This window comes from Cylas formicarius, unplaced genomic scaffold, assembly GCF_029955315.1.
Source record: "Cylas formicarius isolate icCylForm1 unplaced genomic scaffold, icCylForm1.1 PGA_scaffold_5__7_contigs__length_24384050, whole genome shotgun sequence".
In the NCBI taxonomy this organism is placed as follows: domain Eukaryota; kingdom Metazoa; phylum Arthropoda; class Insecta; order Coleoptera; family Brentidae; genus Cylas; species Cylas formicarius.
In genome coordinates this window covers 3,124,998-3,147,662 of record NW_026844341.1, presented here as the reverse complement: position 1 = coordinate 3,147,662, position 22,665 = coordinate 3,124,998, and the positions used below count along the sequence as shown (strand labels likewise).

Genomic DNA, 22,665 nt, shown 5'->3' with positions numbered 1-22,665 from the left:
TGAGAATATACGCTTTTTATTTTATTGAATTGTTTTGTTATTTGTGACTTTTTTACGCGCAATAGTCCTGGGAGAACACCTGGAAGTGTCAATGTGCTTAAATCTTTAGCTGATATTTTGTGTTGCGCTGTATAGCAGGTAATTATCTTTTTTGGGTAGTTCATTTTTAAAATATAAAATATGATGAAATAAAATAATAAAATATAAATACATTTTAATAATTATTAACAGTTCCGCCAAAGGTGGACAATAAAATTCTTACATACGTAGGTGCTAAAAGAAAAACCAGCGAACAGCAGAATGAGCGAAGAATAAAGTTTGTATTACACCGTAAAACATACTGCGCAGCAACCAGCAATTGGTGTTCAACAATTAAAGCCCAACTAACGTGCTATTTTATTTTATAATTGATTTATTATTGCTTGACGAACGCATTTTTTTTTCTATTAAAATTGCCAGTGCAATAACTAAACTTTTAAGAATTATTTTTCTTTATTTGGTAGTTGTTAGAATTTCTTAAAACGAAAATGAAAAACAAATTTTATAAACGTTTATACAACAATTTTATACGACGTTTTAGCTTATGGAACAAATTTGTTTCATATTAGATTTATACTAGTGTTATCTGGTGTTAGGTTATTCCTTTAAGAACATCTATTAAATTGTTTCGTTAGCGGAATATCAAACGTTTATAAAATTAATTTGTGAATATTTTCGTTCTGAAAATATTGCTGTCCTAAAGTAGATTGAATTCAGATAGCACATTAAAAGAATTATTTAAGTATCATGGACACTGTCATCATAAAAGTTATAAACAAAAAAATGTAAGGATACAACGGCATTTATGACTATATTTATAAAACGAATAAGGAATTCTTGTGCAATAACAAATTTGAAGATGCCGTGATAACGCCACGCGTGTAGACTTTCTTTATTATAAATTCGCAAATAAGTAAATGGGAAAAAGTTAAACAAAGTGGGGCATTTTACAGAAAAGTAAAGAAATACTATCAGAACATAATAATGTATTATATCTGCTCCCTATAAAGAGAACAAAATTATTTTGATTCAAGTGATGCTGTTGATGAATGGTATTTTACAAAACTAGCAAACTTGAGTTTTATGATTTTTACAGAGAAAACTACATGAATAATGATATTCATAACTTAACCCATCTTAGCAATGAAGGTAGAAAATTTATTATACTGTTCAATAAAAAAATTTTAGTAGTGTAGTAAATGTTTTCTGCACATCAGTATATTTCCTCTGTCATATTCTATAACCTTTGTCATTATTTGCATTTTTTTTTCAGGAAAATTAAATTTATAACACCTGTGCGTGTTTTTTACTGCAGCACGTTCCTAATTAACTGAAATATGCCCAGAAAAAAAAAACATCTCCTGCCAGTGAATAATTTATTTATTAGGAAAACTAGTGTTGCGACTGGTCAATTGACCACTCTTTAATTGACCGGTCATTTGACTACTTTTTAATTGACTAGTCAAAAAATGTTTTAAATAACATCTTGCAATTATTTAATAATAATATGTATTTTGCAATAAATATAAAATTTTATAAAAATAAATAAATGTATGTATATGACATGCATTAATGCGTTTTAATGCAGTGTACGCTATCGCATAGATTCTAACAGACACAGTTGCATTTCTTATGTTTTGAAATAAATGCAAAATATACAGGTGGAAAAGGCACTTACAGGCAAAATACACTATATATGCTGCAATCTTAAAATAATTGACACTTGAACACTGCCATTACAATTTTTACTATTTTGTTTTCCAAAGCACACTTGAATCTTAAAAATTTCGAATTTCATGTGAACATGTGATAATACCTTCATGTGAACAGTTTTGCAATATTTAATGAGTATTGATACTCACATTTTAGATATGTTTCTTGTATTTTAGCAACAAATTTATATTTATTTTGGTAAAATAATGAAAATTAAGATTTAATAATGGCAGGTATTCTGAAAATATTCCCAAAGATGCGACATTATTTCTAGTTTGTAGTCCTTTGAGTAATATAGGCTAGCAAAAAGATACTTATTTAGAAAAAATATTTTTATTTATGGTGATGCCGCAATACACTAAAATTTTCGAACGGTCAGAGAAATTATTATTATTATATTTATAAATACTTCGGCAATCTGCAGTAGGAGGGAAAGAATACTAAGCCTAGCGATGGACATAATATCATAACTTTATTTATTTAGGCAGAAGTTACAATATTAAAATAAAAAACGACTTAAATAAATACACATATTATATAACCGTGAACCTCTGAACCTGATAAACTTTTGATTCAGCATAGCATAGTACCATAGAAGTAAAAATTTGGTAGTTGTTTAAACAAAACGCCGCAGTTGCCACAAACATGCAATAAAACGAGCAAAGGATAATATTGATGGGGATACAAATACTCAATTTCTTCCAACAAATCGTGGTAAGAATAAATATTTTTGAAAAATGCATTAGGGAAAAAAACTTTTTGAATTTTTGTGCCACTATCCATATATACCCTTCTGATAAAAATAAAATTTTTAGGCAACTTTCTTTAGCGACTTTAAGTAGGTTTGGTAAGATTTTGTTTTACAAATAGCTGCAAAAATAAGTAACTATTTCCATGTAAGAATACGGGTTATAATATACATCTTTTTGAGGTAAACATCTATTATCCATTAACAAACTATATATAAGGGGATGGTTAAAAAAAAAACAAACAAATAAAAATCCTAACCATTTCAACTTAACGAATTTGAATTTTACTTGGCTCGCGCGTTACAAACTTAACAAATACCCTAAACTCCCTATCACTATCTAATGCACAGCCTTAGTTTCCAAAACTATTGTGAAATAGGTGAAGTGATTGTTTCTCAATCAAAATAAAACTTTTTTCTTTTAAACAATCCCTGTTTTACAACTCCCTGGAGTGAGAATGGAATTTTCCAGAGATGCCTCTTACATCACCGGTTTTTGGACTCCTCCCTCATTCACCACAAATAAAATTTGCAAATGTTTACGTCGTGTCGTTACACGAAGGCACTGACATTATTGGTCCATAGTAAAATTTATTGATAAAACAAAACGTTGTTACCCAAAGAGAGGGGAAGTTTTATGGCGTTCTCTAGAAAACGATAATCGCTGTGACTAGGCCCCACCCAAATCGACAATAGTATCGGACATAAATTTCTCTTCACTTTCTAGCCTTAAATTAAAAATCGAATTTCATTAATTAAGAATCTACATTCGTTTGGGCCAAGCCCCGCCTATGTAAATCTTAGCTTTGATTAATTTTATCACAATATGAACACAAAAGTTTATATATATAATTAATTACATTATATGTATTTGATAATGAAGTAATCGGTTTTATAAACCGAACCACTTAATATATTGACTTGATTTATCCCTACATGTGTTACATTACATTTTTTTATGCTCTTGCCTGAGCAGAAATAATAAATAAAATGTCGCACGCGAGCATAGCCTGGCAAAAATATACGAATTAAATCCCCAAACGTACGTTAATAATATTCTTAGGCGGTAGCCAAGTAAAATATATATATACAAGGTGAGCCGCAAACACCTCTTATCAAAAATATATTCCCTACTACTTTTGATCACGTCGAGACGTAAAAAACTACACCTTTCCGGGAGCACCCTGTATATAACTTAATATACACTTAATCGCTACAATTAGCACTAAACGATGCAACAGGCCAATAAAATGTGTACATCTGAAGAAAAAAAAAAGATATAAATGTGTTCTCGATATTTTCTTTTTGTTTCAATATAAGCATTTCATGCCAAATATATCAAATTTTTCAGGTATAAAGACACAGCCAGGGTATTTTTGAGGGTTAAATCGTACAGAGCGGGACAGATAGTGGCACCACTGATGTATGCAAATGAATTTTTTTAATTAAGTAAACTGTTGATCTAATTCCCTAAACTCACTATTTAGAATGTTTTACCAACATTTGTATGTTTATATTTAACCTGAAAAATATACAGCGGTGCAATATAAAGGGCTAAAGTTCTACTGTGGGCTACCTATCAACCCGCCCTGTATAAAATCCAACGATGTACAGGAACTCAACATCGTCGAGACTGTAAAATATAAGTATTTGTATACTATTTCCATTTTTTTCCGGGGGCATTGTTTATTAGGAACTATTTGTATGTACAAAATAGAAGACCAGTCGTAAAAAAATGTGGTACGATGGGATCTGTACTGCTCCGCCATTAAACAAATCGACTAATTCACAATCATTTGTCTGGGATAAAACAATAAAAAAATTAAAAAATATATAACAAACTCAACGTCCATCGATTCCGGAAAACAAAATTGCTGCAGCACACCTTTCCAGCCACCACGCGGAAATGCCCATAACCTCAAATTTTTTATAAACAAAAACGGAGCGGCGGATCGCAAAAACGCCGTAAGAAATGCGCATCGAGATTCGGTGTTGCGTTTGACCTACACTCGTCTATAAGTCGTCCGTGAAACTTCGCGATAATGGGGCGTTCCCGCCTTTAATTTTGTCCAGGACTTTGTTGACGTATTCCGTTGTGTGACCGGCCACCTTTGATTCTGCAACAGAAGATATACTTGATGCAATATACCAGAGTTGCCAGCTGGTTCTCGAATCTCAAAAAGAAAAAGATTTTTCCTTGCTGAAAGATCAGATTAATCGTAATAACGAACAGTAACTCTAAATACACACAATGGATGAATAATAATAAATAATGAATAATAAAAAAATTGTGATTTTAATAAAAGAAAACCCAAAGATTGCAAAGTAAGAAAGAGAGGTTTCAATATATACACCTTTATATACAACATTTGTTCGCAACCTGTATATAACTATGAAAATGTATAAAGTTAATTTTGTTATAACTAGTCGCGCCATCTACGTTTTAAAGGGTGAACCATCAATAAGTAAAGACAAAGAGGGAACTACACACCGACATTTAAAGAGCAATTGCAGTAAGTTTATGCGCATGCCTAGGTCGACGCCGAAGGATAAAGTAGTTGCACTGGTGTGTGAGTCACTTTCTTTTGTAACTTGGATTGATTTAAACCAATGGCGAACCACATAATACTAATTAAATTAGTAAGGTAACGGGAGCATTGCCGCGCATTTCTAATTAAAAAATGGAAAAAATAAGAGATAGCGCTGGCGACACCATTTTGTGTCTGTGGATCAATTTGAAGAAAGTGAGTTAAAATATTTACCTTTCAGGATTTTCTCTGTTATTTATGAAAAGTGATTGTATTTTTTATATATTCACATTTGCTTGAGGGATAGCAGAAAATACTAAGTACAACATTTTTTACAAACACGAGAACTCATTTTTTGCCTGCGATTTGTCTGGCGAACTAATGATGTGTAAATATGTCGTTTGGTAGTAGATCATACTGTTTGCTGTATGAATTTATGATATTGCCCATTTTTGTAATCAAAAATTAATCGAGAACTGTTTGCCGCATTAGCAAGCTAAGCAATAAAACAGCTTAATCATATTTGGATGTATTAAGCCAATGACGAACAAATTTTATTAACACTAATACCGAGAAAATATTTTTTGGAAATGCTGACAAACATATTTTGTATATACAGGACGTCAAATATTCAGTTTTTTTTTCTGGATCATTATTTCCAATGCTAACCTGAGCTAGTTAATTAAAAAGTAAGTTTTTCTGCTGATCATATATGCATTTTAAATATAAATAAATCAATCTGTCAATAGCAGGCTTGGCTTGCTTTTACGATCTAGAATCTTTAGAATTTAAGAAATCACTATATAAACTTTTTATGTTGGCGCCACATCTATTTTAAATGCTTGAAACAAGTGACACCAAGCAAGCAAGTTTAAAAACAAAAATAATGTAATTTGAAAAACGAACGCTTCCGATTTTTATAAACTAATAAAATCATATGGAATACTTACTTGCGCAGCCCTTGGAGAGTTTGTCAATATTCCTAAACAGACCGTCCTGATCCGAGTTTGAGTCATTCAATTTCAACGCAATGGCCTGTTTTATTTGCTGAATAGTGTTCAAGTAGCGCCCTGAAATGCAGTTCCCGAAAAAATCAACCCAACATAAAAAATAACAGGGATTTTCTAATCCTCAATCTACAGCCAAGTTGCAGGTCCGTACAAATTGAAAAATTATTTAAGGTTAAGAAATTGAGTATTTTAAAAAAAGGTCTTTCTTTTACCAACTTCTGCCAAATAGATCACTTAAAGCTTTAATTAATTTCTCCCTCTTTGTCCAAAGATGTTGAATCAAAGTGGAGACCTACAATGTTATTTATTATTGGTAAATATATGAACAAAAATGTATTTACTAAAAAATTCATTTTCTTTCATTAAATTGAATAGAATTTAAAATCTTTAAAAACAAAATAAGTATAAACACAAAATTAATTTTACGCAAATTAGAATAAGGATTTGGAAATATTGTTTAATTTAATTTTTAAAATAAATAAGTTTAAAAATAAAATGCATTTTTTTTAAGTGCACTTTTTTTATGTATAATAAATACCACGAAGCACTTTTTCTGAACCACTTATGGGTAGGTGCTGAAAAATGCGAATAGCTTTGTTTACATCAGGGAGGTCGCAGTGTTGCCGAATTGACAATTTTCCTGAAAGTTTATGATTAATTCACTTGCAATTGGATTTATGAATAAGTTGTTGGGTCTCCCCTTTGTTTTCAATTCTTTGTTTTTGTCTCTACTATATTATCCTGTCAAAAAAAGGGTAACAAAAGCAACATACTGTGTTCAGTCTCGAGCCCGCTGAGCTTAATCTTGTTCGCCTCGTGCTGGGCCTTCTTTTTCAACCGGCAAGCCCTCGACGCGAGTTTATTCTTCTCTTTCCTCGAGTTGGGTCTCACGTTGAAGGGAAGCTCGCTGACGGGGGTCATGTCGTTGATGATCCGTCCCAGCTTGTCCAGCTCCTTGCCGATATTGTACAGTTTCCTCGGATTCGGAGTCAAGTCGTTGCCGTCACCCTTCCTCGCCTTTCCGCTATGCTTGATACCCCTAACGGAGCAATCGGGACTAAATACCGGATCTGTCACTTCGTTCAATATGTGCGGGTTCTCCATTTTCGATTTCATGATGAGCCGCTGACCTTTCGGCCCCTTCGCCTGGACGTTGTACTGCCAAAAGTATTTCTCCTTCTTGCTCACGTGTTTCCCGCCGACGTCGTCCTCGTCGTCAGTGTTGTCCGACGAGTAGTCCTCGTAGTGCCTGTCGCTGTCATCGTCGCTGTCGTACTCGTCGTGGGAAAAGTCTTGCGGATCGGGACTCAGAATACCGCCGGTCGACAACGACGAAGTCGAGCCCGCCTCCGCCATCGAGCTGGTGGACAGCAAGTGCTTCCTGGGCTCCCGCCTCTGCCAGATTTGCTCGAGGCCGAGGTGGGTGGGCGCCGACGACGATAGCCTCGACGTACTCCGGTACATTTTGACATTGGGAGATGTTAGGGGAGACTCGCGGCTTGGCACCGATTGACCTAAAGCAAGATGGAAAACGAATTTGTATCAAATTGAAGTCTTAAAACCACCGGATAAAGAAAATACAATCACATTTATCACTGAACAATATATATGTATTAATAACCATCCCATTGCAGTTCAAATATCTGTGTAAAAAAAAACAATCTAGGTCCACACTTTTTAATTGCATTTACTTTTACTAACCAACTAGGTTTTTCTTTTTCATCTTCTTCTTTATATGGATCATCTAGGTTATATAAATAATAGCATCTCGTTACCGCCGCCCCTATTTCACAGCAACTGACCGGTCTTTATGATCTATGTTAGGGCATGACAACTAACCAATATAATGCTAATGGTTTATCTATGCTTATAACCTCTCGCGATCCGCAGCTCGAAAGCTTTTATTATAGACATTGGTTTCCAACTGTTTTCCGCCTTCCGGTGTTATTCACATTTTGTGCTTGTTGTTTAGAGGTCAGTAGCAAAGTGGTAGTTTTTCGAGTAAGTTTTAGATAATGCCCATCATCACCAGATATTATCTTCAATATACCTATTGTTTTACTATGTGGTAGTCGGATGTTTTGTTTAATTTAATGAAATTAAATTTAATTAAATTAATTAAAATTTTAATTTACATTTTAAATTAAATAAATTTAATTTAATTCAAAATGAAATTGACCTAGACGGAAACCCAATTTGCGTCAAATTAAACTCTTAAAATCACTAGATAAAGAAAAAATAATCACATTTACCACTGAACGAAATAATACAGCCAATCAAAGAAGTCTCGATACACTAAATATTTTCTGAAAGCAGAACTGAAAGTAAGAATTAAATAAAAACAAATGCTATATTTAAATTCAATAACTTGTTCTTTAATAAAAAAATTAAAAAAATCTCCATACAAATACTATATTATTATTATAACGAATAATTTGTGAGTGTAAAATATCGTTTAACAATTTAATATTTTGTAGCCCAACCTTATAGCTATCAGCTTATTCGGCATACTGGGGCCAACGTAATTTCAAAATGAGGCATTATCACGTGACCGGACCACGTGCTGTCCCATTCTGAAACTATGCGCACTCTACGAACGAGTTTTCCGGATATTTCGATTGGAATATTATTCCATTCTTCTTTAACTCGAGTCTTAAGCGCTTCCTTAGTGAAAACTTTTTGCGCAAGCGCCGCTTTAACATATGGTGACCAAGGAGAGGTACACAGTGGTCACGAAGGTAATGGATAGATTAAAGAACACTCAACTAGATGATGATTACGGTGCTCACCCAAAAAAATATACTAGAACCCAACGACTTGATTTTTTTTGTTTCGATTTTGAATATTTATTATTAGGTAAATATTTTTCGTAAATTTGATAAGATACCGACGACTCACGGATTATTTTTCTTTTAATTTTTGTATCTCATCTTCATTAATATCAATTTTATCAACAACCAATTGAGAATTGACATTTGGTGGCTGTTCTCATGGAGGAATAGGAATTTCTACCTAGTTTTAACTCGCACTTAATTTTTGAGATAATTTTCTAAACGAGTAGATGGATTTTAAAAAACTAAGCATCAATGTTTAGGGAATTAAAAGCTTGGCCCTCATTTTCATTTTGAAAAATCCGCGAGGTTAGTGCTTACTTAGGACTTTTTCTTTCAAAATTAATCCCTCGACAAACGCACTTGGAGTGTCTTTCCAACCATCAGCGAAATTTTTTAAAAAAGGTGTCCGACTAATTTTAGCTATCAATGGCAATCAAAATGGGAGATAAAAATTTTCCATCACGCGTCGCTATTTAAAAATGAATGACACCATTCTGAAGTACGTATTGAAAAAATTGCAATTTTTTGAAAAACAAGGACGTTGTAAGAAAATATGTTGATCTTGATAATAAGATACTTCATCGCTACAATAGGAAACGATCTAATAAACCCGCCCTCCTAGCAACTCCATTAAGACAACGTTCGTTCTTGACAGTTTAGCTGTCAGAGCAACAGAAATTTATGCCCGTCGACCGCTGCCCATTGATTTAGAAAACGAATTCTTTATGTTTTATTCAATCGAACTATTACCATTACTAATAACGTGAGCACATTCTTATCTCGACAATGTATCAAGGCCATTGGTTTTTGATAAAATTATATTACTACGAACATTTTCTGAATGAAGTTGTGAACTACAATTTGCACAAGGCTTTTGTTATACCGGATGGGCGATTCGATATTGCGCAACATGGAATACGTAATTTCGCTCGCTAAATAGTTAATCAAATAGAAATATTTTAACGTCTTGTATCTCCGGGTTTCGCTCTTAACCAAGTTTCTTTCGAGATTTGTCTTACTAATATTTGCTTTTTTTTGGTTTTGTATCAGATTGGAACTCCAACTGAATAGTTAATTGCTGCGCATTTAAGTGCCGACATCAGTAGTTGATCAGGATTAAAGTACAGTAGAAATAATTACATCGCCAGTCAAGTAGAATTTTCTTAATTAATTCATTCCTTCTGCGCTAATATGATGGTTCATGGTTTTAGGTATAGTCTAACTCAATCTCCGTGTTGGCTTTCGGTGGAGCCTCCCCAATAAAACTCGATGTTATTGCCTATTGTTATCCGATAAAACCATTACCAAAAAATTTATTCTTACTTGAGTGACAAGGTGGGGTGGGCTAGGTATATTTCTTTCTTCCTGATATATTTCTTGAGTGTTGTTCACTTGTCATTTGTGGCAGAGCTGAATAATCGATTTTACTGTGCGTCATCATCTTTCGAAGATGCAAAAGTTCTTGACCAACTACTAAATCTGTGTTTACGTCCCACATCGTAATATCAGAACTTCAGGAAGAAAAAAACTTATATCTACTTTTTATCATTTACACCAATAAAGCTTTTAGTTATGATTACTAACGCCCTCTACTACGTTATTTTGTCAAAGCTGGTATTTTCATGAGATCCGCTGATCCCCTAGGAAATTATGGATATAAAAAGCCCAACATCAAACGTTTTGGTGTTTGTGGTATCGGGAAAGCCCCTCTTAGTGCTGTTGGACTACTCTCAATCAATTGTTGTTGGCTGTTGTCCACTTGTTGGGAGATGTATCGAAAATGAGGTTAGGGATCATAGACCAGAGTACTATTTCAAGTGTTATCTGTGTCTCAATAGATCGAACCAATTGCACCATTATGTCATGGTAAAATAAGATGTTTGATTTTTGACAGATTTTTGAAACTTTTGCGTTGTTGTTTCTTGTTGCGCAATTATTCCACTAAGCCAGGAGGAAACTCTTTGACACTACTGTATCCAATTTTCTTAAGCAAAGACAACAGTAAGAGTGGTGTGTAAGGGATGTGCTCTGTGGTGTTTGTAGGCATTTAACACGCAAGTCTATTTGTCTTTCCAGCCTGACGAACAAAATTAAACTGAAGCAATTATAAAGGGCGCTTTTGAGGGGCTCAAAAAAGTAACTTGCCACTTAATGTGAACATTCGTTAAAGTTAAAAACTCAGATAATTGATTTCTATTTGTCTAGAAATTTAAGAATGAAAGCATTAAGGTTTAAACCCTACATAAGTAAGTGTATCCAAAAAGCGCATATCCACTGTTCCTCTAATAATTAGACTTGCAGACTCCTTGATTTTAAATTACACTTACTCCTTTGTTTCCATAATATTTTATTGACTCAAAATAATGAGGATTTTTTAAAATAAAATCAAATTTAGGACTGACGTGCGTACGCCTAGTTTTCCACTTCAAGACTATATCTCCTCGTCCTAAATTATGTGAACATTTGTTTATATACAAAGTTTTCCGCCTGTTCAACCGGTTGCCATGTGATTTTAAAGTTGTAAATATACTTTCAAATACATTGTTAAAAATTACAAAACCTGTGCCCTATTTGTTCATGCTTGTTAGGGATATCCGGTTACATGAACTGTAACCAGTTGATATGATGTTTTCCTTTTTTTTAAATTGTATGTATGTAGTAAATTGTATCTTTTGAATTTGTATGGTAAATAGACCTTATATTAAATACTGATCACGTTTGGAACATTGTAGTTCAGATACCTCAGTTTGCTGAATTGTGGTTGATCTTCGAAAGAGTATTATTGTTTTCCCAGTTTAAATTTATATGTTGTCGAGTTAACTAAAAGATGATAATGGGAGATAAAATTAATCATATTACTACTATTACTACTATTTTTGTCTGTCGTCTATTTATTTTACTACTTTTTAGTTTTAGTTTCCGATATTGTGTAGCATAAAAATTGTACCATGTTTGAATGTAAATTTTTATTTTTAACTAATATAACAAAAAGTTAGAGACATGTAGAATAATGGAGAAAATTCTGTTTCCATCCGAACAGAGCTAGAAATCACTTGCTTCCGAAGGTCGATTAGCGGATGCATATAGAATACCTTGAATAAACATTTTGAGATGCGTTACTGCCTCTATAGCACTAATTTTCTTTTCAATCTACTTTGTTAGTGCTAGTTACCGTTGTAATATTCAATCTATTAGTAAAAGAGTGGGAACGTAATGGGTTCAATATAGATCAATGTTTATGTTGGCTGCAGGGCAGTAGTATCAATTTTATCATATATTATCTAATAGCTATAATGATAAAAACGTTCGAACATAGAGACTGCATTATCGAACGAGGTTAAAAGTAGCTCACCCAGTAGAGAGTTCTCGGGGGAAACATATTTGTCCTTTTTCATGAGCAGATCGTGCAACGTGCTGTGCTTCGGCTGCATGGTGTGAATGTGTAAAGGAGAAGACTGCGAGTTGATGATGATCGACGAATTGGAGCTCGCCGGACTAGCTGGCGACAAAGCAGATACCGGCGTGCGAGAGTTGAAGTCAAAATTGGGCGTGTTCACGTTAGATGCGATCTCCAGTTCTTTGTAGAACAGAGTTGCTGAAACGGAATGGACCCTTAGAATGTTAATTGAACAATATAACAAAAATAAGCCTGTTTTTTCATATAAGGAAATCGAGATACAAGGTGTCAAAATTTATATAAAAGAATCGATTTTGGTACAAACTTGGCACGCTTGTCATCGCAAGGATTTTTATTTTGCGTTAAACAAAATAAAATTATTCAAGCCAGTGGAGTCCCACAGGGTGATCTAATTGATATTAACAGGTAAAATCATGCTATGCTACTGATTTTTTGCAGGATTTTCACAATCATTGCAATAAGAATAACATTATTTATTACTTTTTACAAAACTTCTGGATTCCTCCTGCGTCGGTTTCAGTCAAGCTCTGAAGAAGCCAACAGGATGATTGGCGAAACGTCAGCAAGTTCGACTCAGCAAAAACAGACGCAGGAGGAATCCAGAAGTTTTGTAAAAAGTATTACAGTAGCCTGTGGAAGTTTCTTTGAAAAATTAACATTTATTTAAGGTTTTTCATTGTTTCTAAAAGCTTTGACACCCTGTATATTGAAAACAAAACAAGTTAGGACACATGCTTGCGTGAAAAACTTATTTTTAACTGGTAAGTATTCCCCTAAAATATTTCTATGGAATTGAATTGAATCACCCCGTATTAATTGAATTACCTTTTAAAGCATAATCGAACGGTACTAATATTCACATTGTTCTTGAGCTATATTTTTTCCTTTCTGCTTTCAAAGGCCGGACCCATTATACCAGAACAATATCAGTAAATTTTTTTAAATAAATCGTGAAAATTTGCATTCGCTATATTAGCTAATCTGTTAGGGCGTTCTATATATAGCCAGTTTTCGTATTTGTGCTAATAATCACTTTTTTGAGCTTTTATTTGATTCGGTTTTTAAATAAAGAGCATATTTGGTTGTCTATAGTATTTACAAATTTTTGATCTTTAAAATGCAATGCCTAGTTTTGCGGAAAAGCTATTCTTGAAAAAGGCAAAAAGTGCTGAAACTAACCAAAACAAATTTGTAGGCTATAATCTTGTATTTTTCATCATTTTTAAGAAGTTTAACATTTTAGGGAAACACTTTTGGCTATTTGCCCACAACATTCCCATTCCCTAAAATTCAAAAATAGTGACCCAGTTTTATATTTTGTATTTTAGAGCAGGGATTAGAAGAAATACTTTTTGCCGACGAGATTCGAAGATAAGTACTGTACTGAGTAGCAGCAAATATACACTTTTTTGTACTAGACAACTAACAAAGAAAAAAAATCTAAAAATAACTCAAAAATTTACATTTCCATAATATCTACATATTGCAAAATATAAAATAAAAATAAACCGAGTATAAAGTGTGTACTGCGCTACATAAAATTGATTTGCAATAATAAGTTCTATTTAATTCAATTATCTCGATTGATTCTGAAAAATTGTTAAATGCTATTCATGCGTACTTTGGACCGCCTTTTCCGCATCTTCCTCAAAATTGCATTCTATATACGAGTAATAAAGTCTTTTTCGATAAGATAATTGCCAGCTGTTCACTTTTAAACCCGAAAAATATGCATATTAGTTGACTGTTGACCTCGTCGGTTCGTTAGCTAGGATATAATTGCAAATCGATTAACTTAAATTAGTCAGTTGTTTCGGATTCTTGTGATAAATGGAAAATGTTCAACGCGGTTCACAATCGGTTGGTATTTAAAGCACATAATGTAGTTTTATATTCTTTCTGGTTTTTATCAATCCGTTTATCCTTGGCAATATTTAAGTTGTAAACGTTATTTTATTAATTATGATGAATTTTGAGTAGTCTGTTAACCTTGATTTTGAATTATACGTTTGCTCGGGTAGAGTCAAGGATTTTGGCAACTGCTGAAATAAATTGCATAAGATTTTTTTTGTGATATATTTGTCAATTTAAAATTTTGTATGAAACTGAAAATGTATGAAAACCCTAATTTTGATAAAAAAAAATTGTCAAAAATTTCTGCATGTATAGCCATGTCATATAGACAGTTGAAAAAATCTGTCCCGGTCGCAAAAATTTGGCAACTGGTTTTATTTTTTTAATCACCACTTCCCTGATCGTGATTTAATTTCAAAATAATACAGGGTGTCCTGAAATAACGTTCGAATGATTTAACACCTCAGGAAATGCATAGTTGTCAAGATACAGGGTGTCAAACTTTTTAAAAAATCTTACTTTGTTTTCAAGATAAAATAATAAATAAACCAATTTATTGTATGTAATTGGACATAAAAATTTTAATCTAGTTAGTGATAAATTAGCCTTTTATCACCACACATAAAACTGTTAGTAAAGATATTAATAAAAAATCGATTAGAATTTGTTGCCAATTAGGAACATGTAATAAATTGTATTAAAAAAAAACGACGCAAGACACGAAAAAAATTCAACAGGCCAAAAAGTTGGAGTTTCAATTGCTAATTATATAAAAACGTAAAAGTCAGTGGCGCATATGCTTTTGTAAAAAAATTCAGCATAATTTTAATTTAATTAATGCTAATTGTTACAGCAAACATCAATAAATTTCAACAAAATCGGTCAATGTATATTTAAGATTTTATTTTTCCTCTCTAATTATTCGAACATTGCATTAAAATTATTTAGTCATTTTTTAGATGTTAACTGTAATGCATCAGCTGCGAATGATTTATAATTTGTTTTGCATTGTTTTAATAATTTATGCAAAATACGCAAAAAATTTACTTGCTTATAGCAGTAGTTAACAATTTCATACTTTAAAAAACTCAACTTATAGATGAAAAAGAAGGGAAAAAGTGACAATGCAATAGTGCAATTTTGTTCTGAAAAAATTTATTATTTTTTTTAATTTAGGTTTTTTTCCAAAATTGTTTGGTATTTTCAACTGCGTATGTTATAGTATGAAAACGTCCAACTTTCAGAGGAATGGAAAAGAAACAGATAATCAAAAGACGTTGCCACTATAGAAAAAGGAACAAAATGGAAGGTAAAACAATGTATCTATAACACTAAATTTTTCGATTTAGTGGGTCGTAGCATGTCACACATTCCGTTATCATTTGTGATTGGCCAGGCCATAAGCAATGCGCAAAAATAAAGTTAAATGCACAAGTTTCACAGGGATGCTCATGTATTGCCACAGAACACAAAAAGCTAGACCGACCAAACTCGTCACATTCTGAAACATAGTCAACTTACCCTGCGGAGCAGACGATGAAGCACCAATAACTTGATTATTATTTATAAATTGGTTGATACTGTTTTGACCAAACAAGTTGGCCCCCCTGTCCAACGTCGCATAATTCAAGTCGTTGGGCAACAGCAAGTCGTCAAAGTTGAAATCGCCCAAAAGATTCTCGTCGTTGGCGTTCAGTTCGGCCAGGGTGGGACCTTGGAACAAGTCAGCTTTGTCCACTTGGAAAATGTCGTCTTCGTCCATGTGAATGAGCGCCTCTGATTTGAGCATTTCGTCGTTATTCAAGACCCGGTTGCCCCAGGTGGACGATGTGTCGTAAGTGTTGGTAGGTGAGAATGTTTGGTCATTAGTGAAGCCTAAAAATGTATTCCGTTTTCAATGATACATTTAGCGTGATACTGAACTAATGTCATCTTCAATCTGAATTTCCAAATTAACTATACTTAGAATTACCACGCGACGACTAATGCTTAATTTGGTTTACCGAATATTACTATGACCGAAAAGTTACTGTTTATGTTAAACTGCAAATTAGGTCCTCCTTTCTTTAAAGCTGGGATTAATCGCCATATGAGTTACGTATAACTGCATAGTGAGTCACACTTTGTGTGTGCGTGTTTTTTTTTACGAAATGTTGAATCGGCTTTAAAAATTGCATCATATTTTTAATGGCAACGACGTAACACACCAGACGCGACTGCTTTTGTTCTTCCCGCAATGTCAAGCTTGCAAGTTCGCGTGAGTCCGCAAATTCAACCGCTACGCTGTAGTCTATGGTATTGTATTATTTGTGGTCAATGATTCCTTTAACTATGTCCGCGATTTTAATTGTTTTAAACCGTCAAAACAGGAACTTGTACTTTTCAGAAAATAATTTCAATGTTGATTTCATTTAAGGGGGCATGTGCACATCCAAAAGATACGTGAAGAATTTGGAATGAGATAACGTAGGAAGAATTTGAGATCGCGCCCGAATGTACTGTGATTTTCCCAAAGTCTGGCGAAAACGGAAGTTATTAGTGTGTGTGTTTCTAGCGTCTTTTTTACAACAGGCAAGCCTGATTTGTTTTTTGTAAGTTTACGTTGTCTCGAAAGTTAATACTAGCATAACAGCGGACAAATACCTACAGAAAGACCTACCTATAGATCCATATAAGGGTGTCTGAGAATTTTCCATATCATATACATATTCCTTATATTCTGGTGGATCCCTTCGCAAAGGGATGGGCACACTGGCGGACGTGATCATTATGTTCGATTCATTTGCTATAGGTTCTTGTTTGATTGTTATTCCGGGATCGAGATTGAAGTCGGTGGGTATGTAATCACCCATCGCTCTGTAAGACGGAGAATTATTTTAAAGACCAATGGCGTTGGAAAAAGAAAAGACAAAAATTAGTACTAAAAAAATTTGGTTAATAACGGAACTTTACTGGGTAGTTTTTTAACATTAGGCCTCACTAACTTGAGTATAAATATATATTCGCCGGATTGAATTTTTCCAGAATAATGATTATTAACGATAGTTACAGAATATTACTGATTTAACTGTTGATACATCTGAAGCATGCAACAAACCGCTCGAACTATAAGAAACATTATTGTAATTTTCGCGTATACAATCATGCAAACGATCCAGACTGTAATTTCTAGTTTTGCCATTGAATGTAATACATCTTTTTCACAAAATTGGCAGCAGAAAGTGACTGTGTTTTTCGTAAACGCAGTCAGGCCACAAAGCAACGGCAACAAGTAATCTGTGGAAAGTCCACGGTAAATTCAGTTTGAGATTCTCTTTTTTTTAATACAAATTTACAAAATTAATCCAATATTGTCTTAACCCAACTTATAATGTAGATTATTATCCAATGACAGAACTTTAAGCATAGTCAGTCATGATATGTTGGGTAGATGGTTACACGAAACCACAAATGGACTAGACTGTGTTTTTGAGTTAGTCTTTTTATATTTTTGAATAAATATTAAGAAAATGTTACGTACATTATGTTGATATATCATAAAACAAAATGTATTTGTTATAGTTATTTATATTCATATATAATATGATCCATGTTGTCTTCAGCCGTATTTGAATGTTACAATAACTGTTTAAAGTTTACCTTATGATCCATGTCTAGAATTGATAGAATTAGACTTTAGAACAGTTTATTGATACTGAAGTTGATAAAAAATAAAGAACTTAAAAAGGTGTAATCTATTTCTTTTTATTTTTTTTGCAGTTCGCTGTATGCGTTTATAACTATTCCTAAATTGTTATCGCGTGCAGATCTTCTATATTGCCCATACCAGTGCCCATCTCAATCGACCAAATTTATAACTGAATACTATGTAGTGTTGCTAATGCCGTTTCTAATTACAACTTTATTCCTTAAGCCAGAATTGGAAACCTTTATTTCTAAATTCTCATGAGTCCTTCAACAATCCTTCAATAATTGAATTTCATTGAACGTAGAGCTGTTACGCTTTGTCAAGCGAATTAGAAAAAAAATGAAGTGGTCGGTTCCGGACTAGACGGTCATCGCAGTGTAGCTCAGTAGTCAAATACCACAGCAAAAAAAAAATGGGGGTAACGTGTGACGGTATATCGTAAAATATTTATCTTCTGGAGTTTTCCACTAAAGCAGTTAGGGACGCAAAAGTCTGAAAGTGCTTATGAAATCACATTTTCCTACAGCGATTTCAATAATAGACTTTTCGGTGGGCGTATCGGATTTGCTGCCTGAACCAACAAAGTCACAAAGACCGGGAAAGCGGGAGGATGGACCATTAACCAATTTTAATCATTTAAATCACTAAAGGTGGATTCCTCAAACTTGCTGACATTTCGCCAATCATCCTCAGTTCAGTTCTCAAGAAGCCAACAGTAAATAGTATTACAGTAGCCTGTGGTAGTTGCTTTCAAAAATAGATACTTGTTCAATTATGGTCCAAACTACAAAGTCAAATAGACCCCTAAACCCATTTCATTTCATTTATACTGAAAACCTTAGAAATGCTACTGGATAATTATATCAGTATGTCTATTAGCGAAGTGCAACTTTACTAGTAATCTCTCATAGAGGAGCCAAAGAACTATTAAAATCATGGTTAAACAAAAAACTGAAAAAATTTGCCAACAAGTCAGTTCTTACAGGACTGACACCGTCGGTAGTAAATTAGTAACTTACACTTTTCTTCGTATTTTTTCAAAGAACGCAAAATATCTGGGAGTCACATTTGACGACCAAAAATTTGACACAAGGAACTTGGATAAGAATGTGAGGACAGTTTAAACCTAAAAATTACACTTTGGTTGTGCTTAAAAGTAGTAAGACCGATGATAGTATATGGAGCGATTGTCTGGCGGTGGCTGCTGGACGAAGCAGCTGAGTAGCTTGCAAAGGCTAGGGATCTTTGTGTTACAGCAGCTATTATATTATAGGCCTGAAATCCCAACCACACAGACGACTCAAAAAATCAAAAAGGAGTAGGAAATGGAATATATGAACCTAGGACGATGATAATAATTTCTATTCAAGTTAGTATGCTAGCAACAGTATTGCAAACACTTGGATACTGTGCAAGAGAAATATACATGGCAGAGATGCGTTAGAACCTGCAATAAGTGCAAAACAGCAGAATAACATCCGAATTCGTTTTGAATTAGATGAGATAGTACCAGGGCAAGATAACGAAACCGAATGAATGGAAACAAAATTCCCGCTATGGTGGTAGACCTGCTAAGCCAGGAAAGGAAGGCCTTAAGAATAGCGGCAGGTCTACTGATGGGACATTTCCGGCTTAAGAGGCATCCAAGCGTAAACACTGAATGTAGATTCTGCCAAGAGGAGGAGATGGCTACACAAGTGTTATACCAACTGCTTGATATAATCAAAGCAGAGGCAACAAGCTACACCAAGAACCCACCATTTTAGCTGTGGAGTCTAATCAACCATGGAGGGAGTCACAATAGATCGTTCGGGTGGCAGTGCAACAACTTTACAGAAATCGATAAACCTATGAAGCACTATCATGATATCTTTGGAAGGCAACTCTTAAAAAATGTAAAATGCAAACCCCTAACTTCCACATCTACGGACACGTGTGTGCAAGCCGAGAGAAGGTCGCAGGTCAGTCAACCCCTTGCCATTCCGTTGGAACGATTCCAAAATATGCCGAACCGTTCGCTGGCGATGCGTTATTTACAATACGAATTCTTTTTTTTTGCGATAAACAAAGAAAACTAATCGCTGCGGAAATTTATTTGCCATTACGGGCCTCCCCGGTAAGCCCGAGGTTGATAAAAACTGTTCGTTTCGTAATTAGCATCCACGTGTCTATCCCAACACTTTGCAAGGTTATTCTTTGTAAGTATTAATCGGAAAACCCAGCTCTCGCATACACATATATCTTTCGTCAATGTTGCATTCCCGCCTGTTATACGTATACCACTAACTAGTTCTGGTACCAGAGCCTTAACCACCTAACAATTTGTTTACATTAATTTAAGATGAGTCACGGCGCAACTAATTCTCGCAATTTTCGTCACCAACGGTGGCAAATATTTATCCAGGACTTTTATATTGCATATATATACGTAAGCGCTAGATATAGGTAGTTATTTTTTTCCGCGATATTTTGCGTTTGCGACCGCACTAGACGAGGATCAAAAATGTGTCGCGGAGAAACAAAACAATTACGTAGAAAAGAACGCTTTCGCGAAAACAACACGTGCACGTGGTAGAGGCGACGGGCAGGTAGTAGTGGGTAGGCTTTCCCCCCTGCGAAAATGAAAACAAACTTGTTTACGTACCGCCGGACGGAGAGATCGATACGAATATTTACCTGTGAGAGAGACAAAACAAACGCGTATCGTAAACAAATACGGGAAAAACTTACATGGCCTGCATGACGTGCATCGAGACTGTGCGAAAATCACGGCGGGCCATCCGAAACTGATGTAGGAAGCGAAACGATACTCACCGAAAACCTTGAAAACACCAATATCTATTTAAAAATATAACACATGCCACTCATAGTCAGGACACCATGATAATGATTCGACAATAATCGGTCGTACGGTCGAATCGGCGATGACACTCGCTAAAACTTGTCGCAAACGGTCGCCGAACGGTCAAGGAAGCGAGGGGCACACGATATTTCGACAATTTCCGACGATATTTGACGATTTTCGCCAAAAAACGGGAGACACTCAAAGGTCACATGTACAGCGTCGACTGGAGATTAACCAATCGTGCGTGCGCGAACGCCAAGTCGACCAATCGCGCGACGGTACAGACTTTTCAGCAAAATGGCAACCAAAACATCAATATTATGTTGTCGTTCCTTGTCCCGAAAATAATATCGCACTCCAAAACAATCCCGAGACTCAATTCGCGCAATATCTTTTAAACAACAACAACAAACGAATGTTATTGTGCCGGTGTTACAGCAAAGGTTTTCGTGCATGCGGGTTTCGCGCACATTCGCACCGACGTCACGGAGATTTATATCTAAATTCTTGATAATGAACACCGGACGACCTTGAACGGTCCGTCCACAAACTATGAACTGTAAACACCACGTGAACATGGAAATCGAATTCGTCGTGATAAAAAGCGACGTAAATACGGATGCGGCGACATCTGTCGCCCGCAGATGGAGTTCCGTAGCGGTTTCTTTCGAAATTCGGGCACCGCGATAATAGAGAGCGCTGTCGGCTTGTCCATAGATCAGTTTAAAAATGCTTTAGCAGTTTAAGTTAGTTGGTTTATAACCAAAAATATAGTGCATGTTTTGGTTTGACGTTTTAAGGTTTTACAGTACCTTAACCGCAGACCTTCGCAGGACAGTGGTAAAACCCATCTCAAGAGATGTTTATTCTGCATTAAGTAGGGCTTGGCTGAGATGAGCCATAACGAATATTTGGAGAAACTTTAAATTTTTATTTGAAACGTAAATGGATCGTTTTAAATTTTATCAAGCAATGATATTGAGGTATGATAATGAGGTATTTTCGAATAAGTAGAAGCGTTTATTTTAACGTTAGGTCATATGTATTATTCTTAAGAGTTTAATCTAAATTGCAATATGTTTCTACATATTAGGGAGGTATTTGACTGTGATCCTTTCAGTAAGTACGTATTTAGGTACCCGTGTCTTAACATTGACCCTGCAAAGCTGTTTTCACTGGATAGTTCAAAAGGTAAGGGTAAGTACCTGTCTCTATTTATCTTACAGGTAAATTTGAAAATAACCATTTTTATTTTGTGTGCCTGTCGATGAACAATATTCTTCTTGTATTTTTGTGTTTTCTACGTAGTTCTTCGATTCATTTTTAATAATATAGGTTATATATAATAAATAAAGAATTAAACAATTAAACATTTTTTGAAGGTTCATGTTTTTTAACATTTTAAAATGTGGAGGCCATGGAGTGAAGCAGATGTTTCCCTTTTAGAAGAAGATATGGAATTTGAAGACGAAGTGGAGATGGTAGTCGAACCTAACGAAGACGAACTACCTGAACAAATAAAGAAACTGATGCATTTGTCTTCGGATGCTAAACAAATTGTTTTGCATGTTTACAATTTTATAAGAAATTCAGAAGGGTAAGTAGGAGCAGCAATTAAATCAAGTGACATGACCAAAGTTCCGAAGCCAACTGAAAGAAAAATTGTTGCAAATGGCATAGTCAAGAAGAAAATTCGAGAAGATGCTGGTACTTCGCGACTTTTTAAAGAGCAACACGTTGATGTAATTAGTATAATCTACGACGCTTATCCAGTGTTTTAACCGATTTTTTAAGTGACTTATGCTTTATTATTATTATTATATTTATTATTTTGTATATTAATAACGATAAATATAACGCAATAAATTCTTACTTTGTACTAATGTTTTTATGTATGTGTTTCAAGAATTGCTCGGCGAAAAAGATTGAAAACATACTTATGTCCCGCTTGTTAGTAGTGTAAATTCCTAGGACGGTCCTGGAATGGT

The 22,665-nt window shown here is 34.4% G+C and overlaps 1 protein-coding gene across 4 annotated transcripts; it reads right to left on the bottom strand.

Moving 5' to 3' along the window:
- Positions 1-2,128: 2,128 nt before the first annotated feature.
- Positions 2,129-21,213, bottom strand: LOC132701974 (protein CREBRF homolog). Of its 4 annotated transcripts, none has more exons than XM_060670335.1 (7): positions 20,563-21,213; positions 16,804-17,000; positions 15,666-16,019; positions 12,225-12,467; positions 6,812-7,552; positions 5,979-6,098; positions 2,129-4,617 (listed from the first exon to the last, which is right to left on the bottom strand). In XM_060670335.1, the coding sequence occupies exons 1-7, from the start codon at positions 20,610-20,612 to the stop codon at positions 4,514-4,516; spliced, it is 1,809 nt and encodes a 602-aa protein (XP_060526318.1). In that variant the 5' UTR covers positions 20,613-21,213; the 3' UTR covers positions 2,129-4,513. The 4 variants fall into 4 exon arrangements, with proteins under 4 accessions (XP_060526318.1, XP_060526319.1, XP_060526320.1 ...); XM_060670336.1 differs by having other exon boundaries at positions 20,647-21,213; XM_060670337.1 differs by lacking the exon at positions 16,804-17,000 and having other exon boundaries at positions 20,563-21,212.
- Between the last annotated feature and the right edge of the window lie 1,452 nt (positions 21,214-22,665).

Excerpts from the sequence above, each read along its gene's own strand:
- LOC132701974 (XM_060670335.1), bottom strand. The coding sequence starts at position 20,612 with ATGGCCCGCCGTGATTTTCGCACAGTCTCGATGCACGTCATGCAGGCC. Across the intron at positions 16,020-16,803 it reads ACCCTTATATGGATCTATAG|GCTTCACTAATGACCAAACA; the intron begins GTAGGTCTTTCT and ends ATACATTTTTAG. Across the intron at positions 6,099-6,811 it reads CGGGCTCGAGACTGAACACA|GGCGCTACTTGAACACTATT; the intron begins GTATGTTGCTTT and ends ACTGCATTTCAG.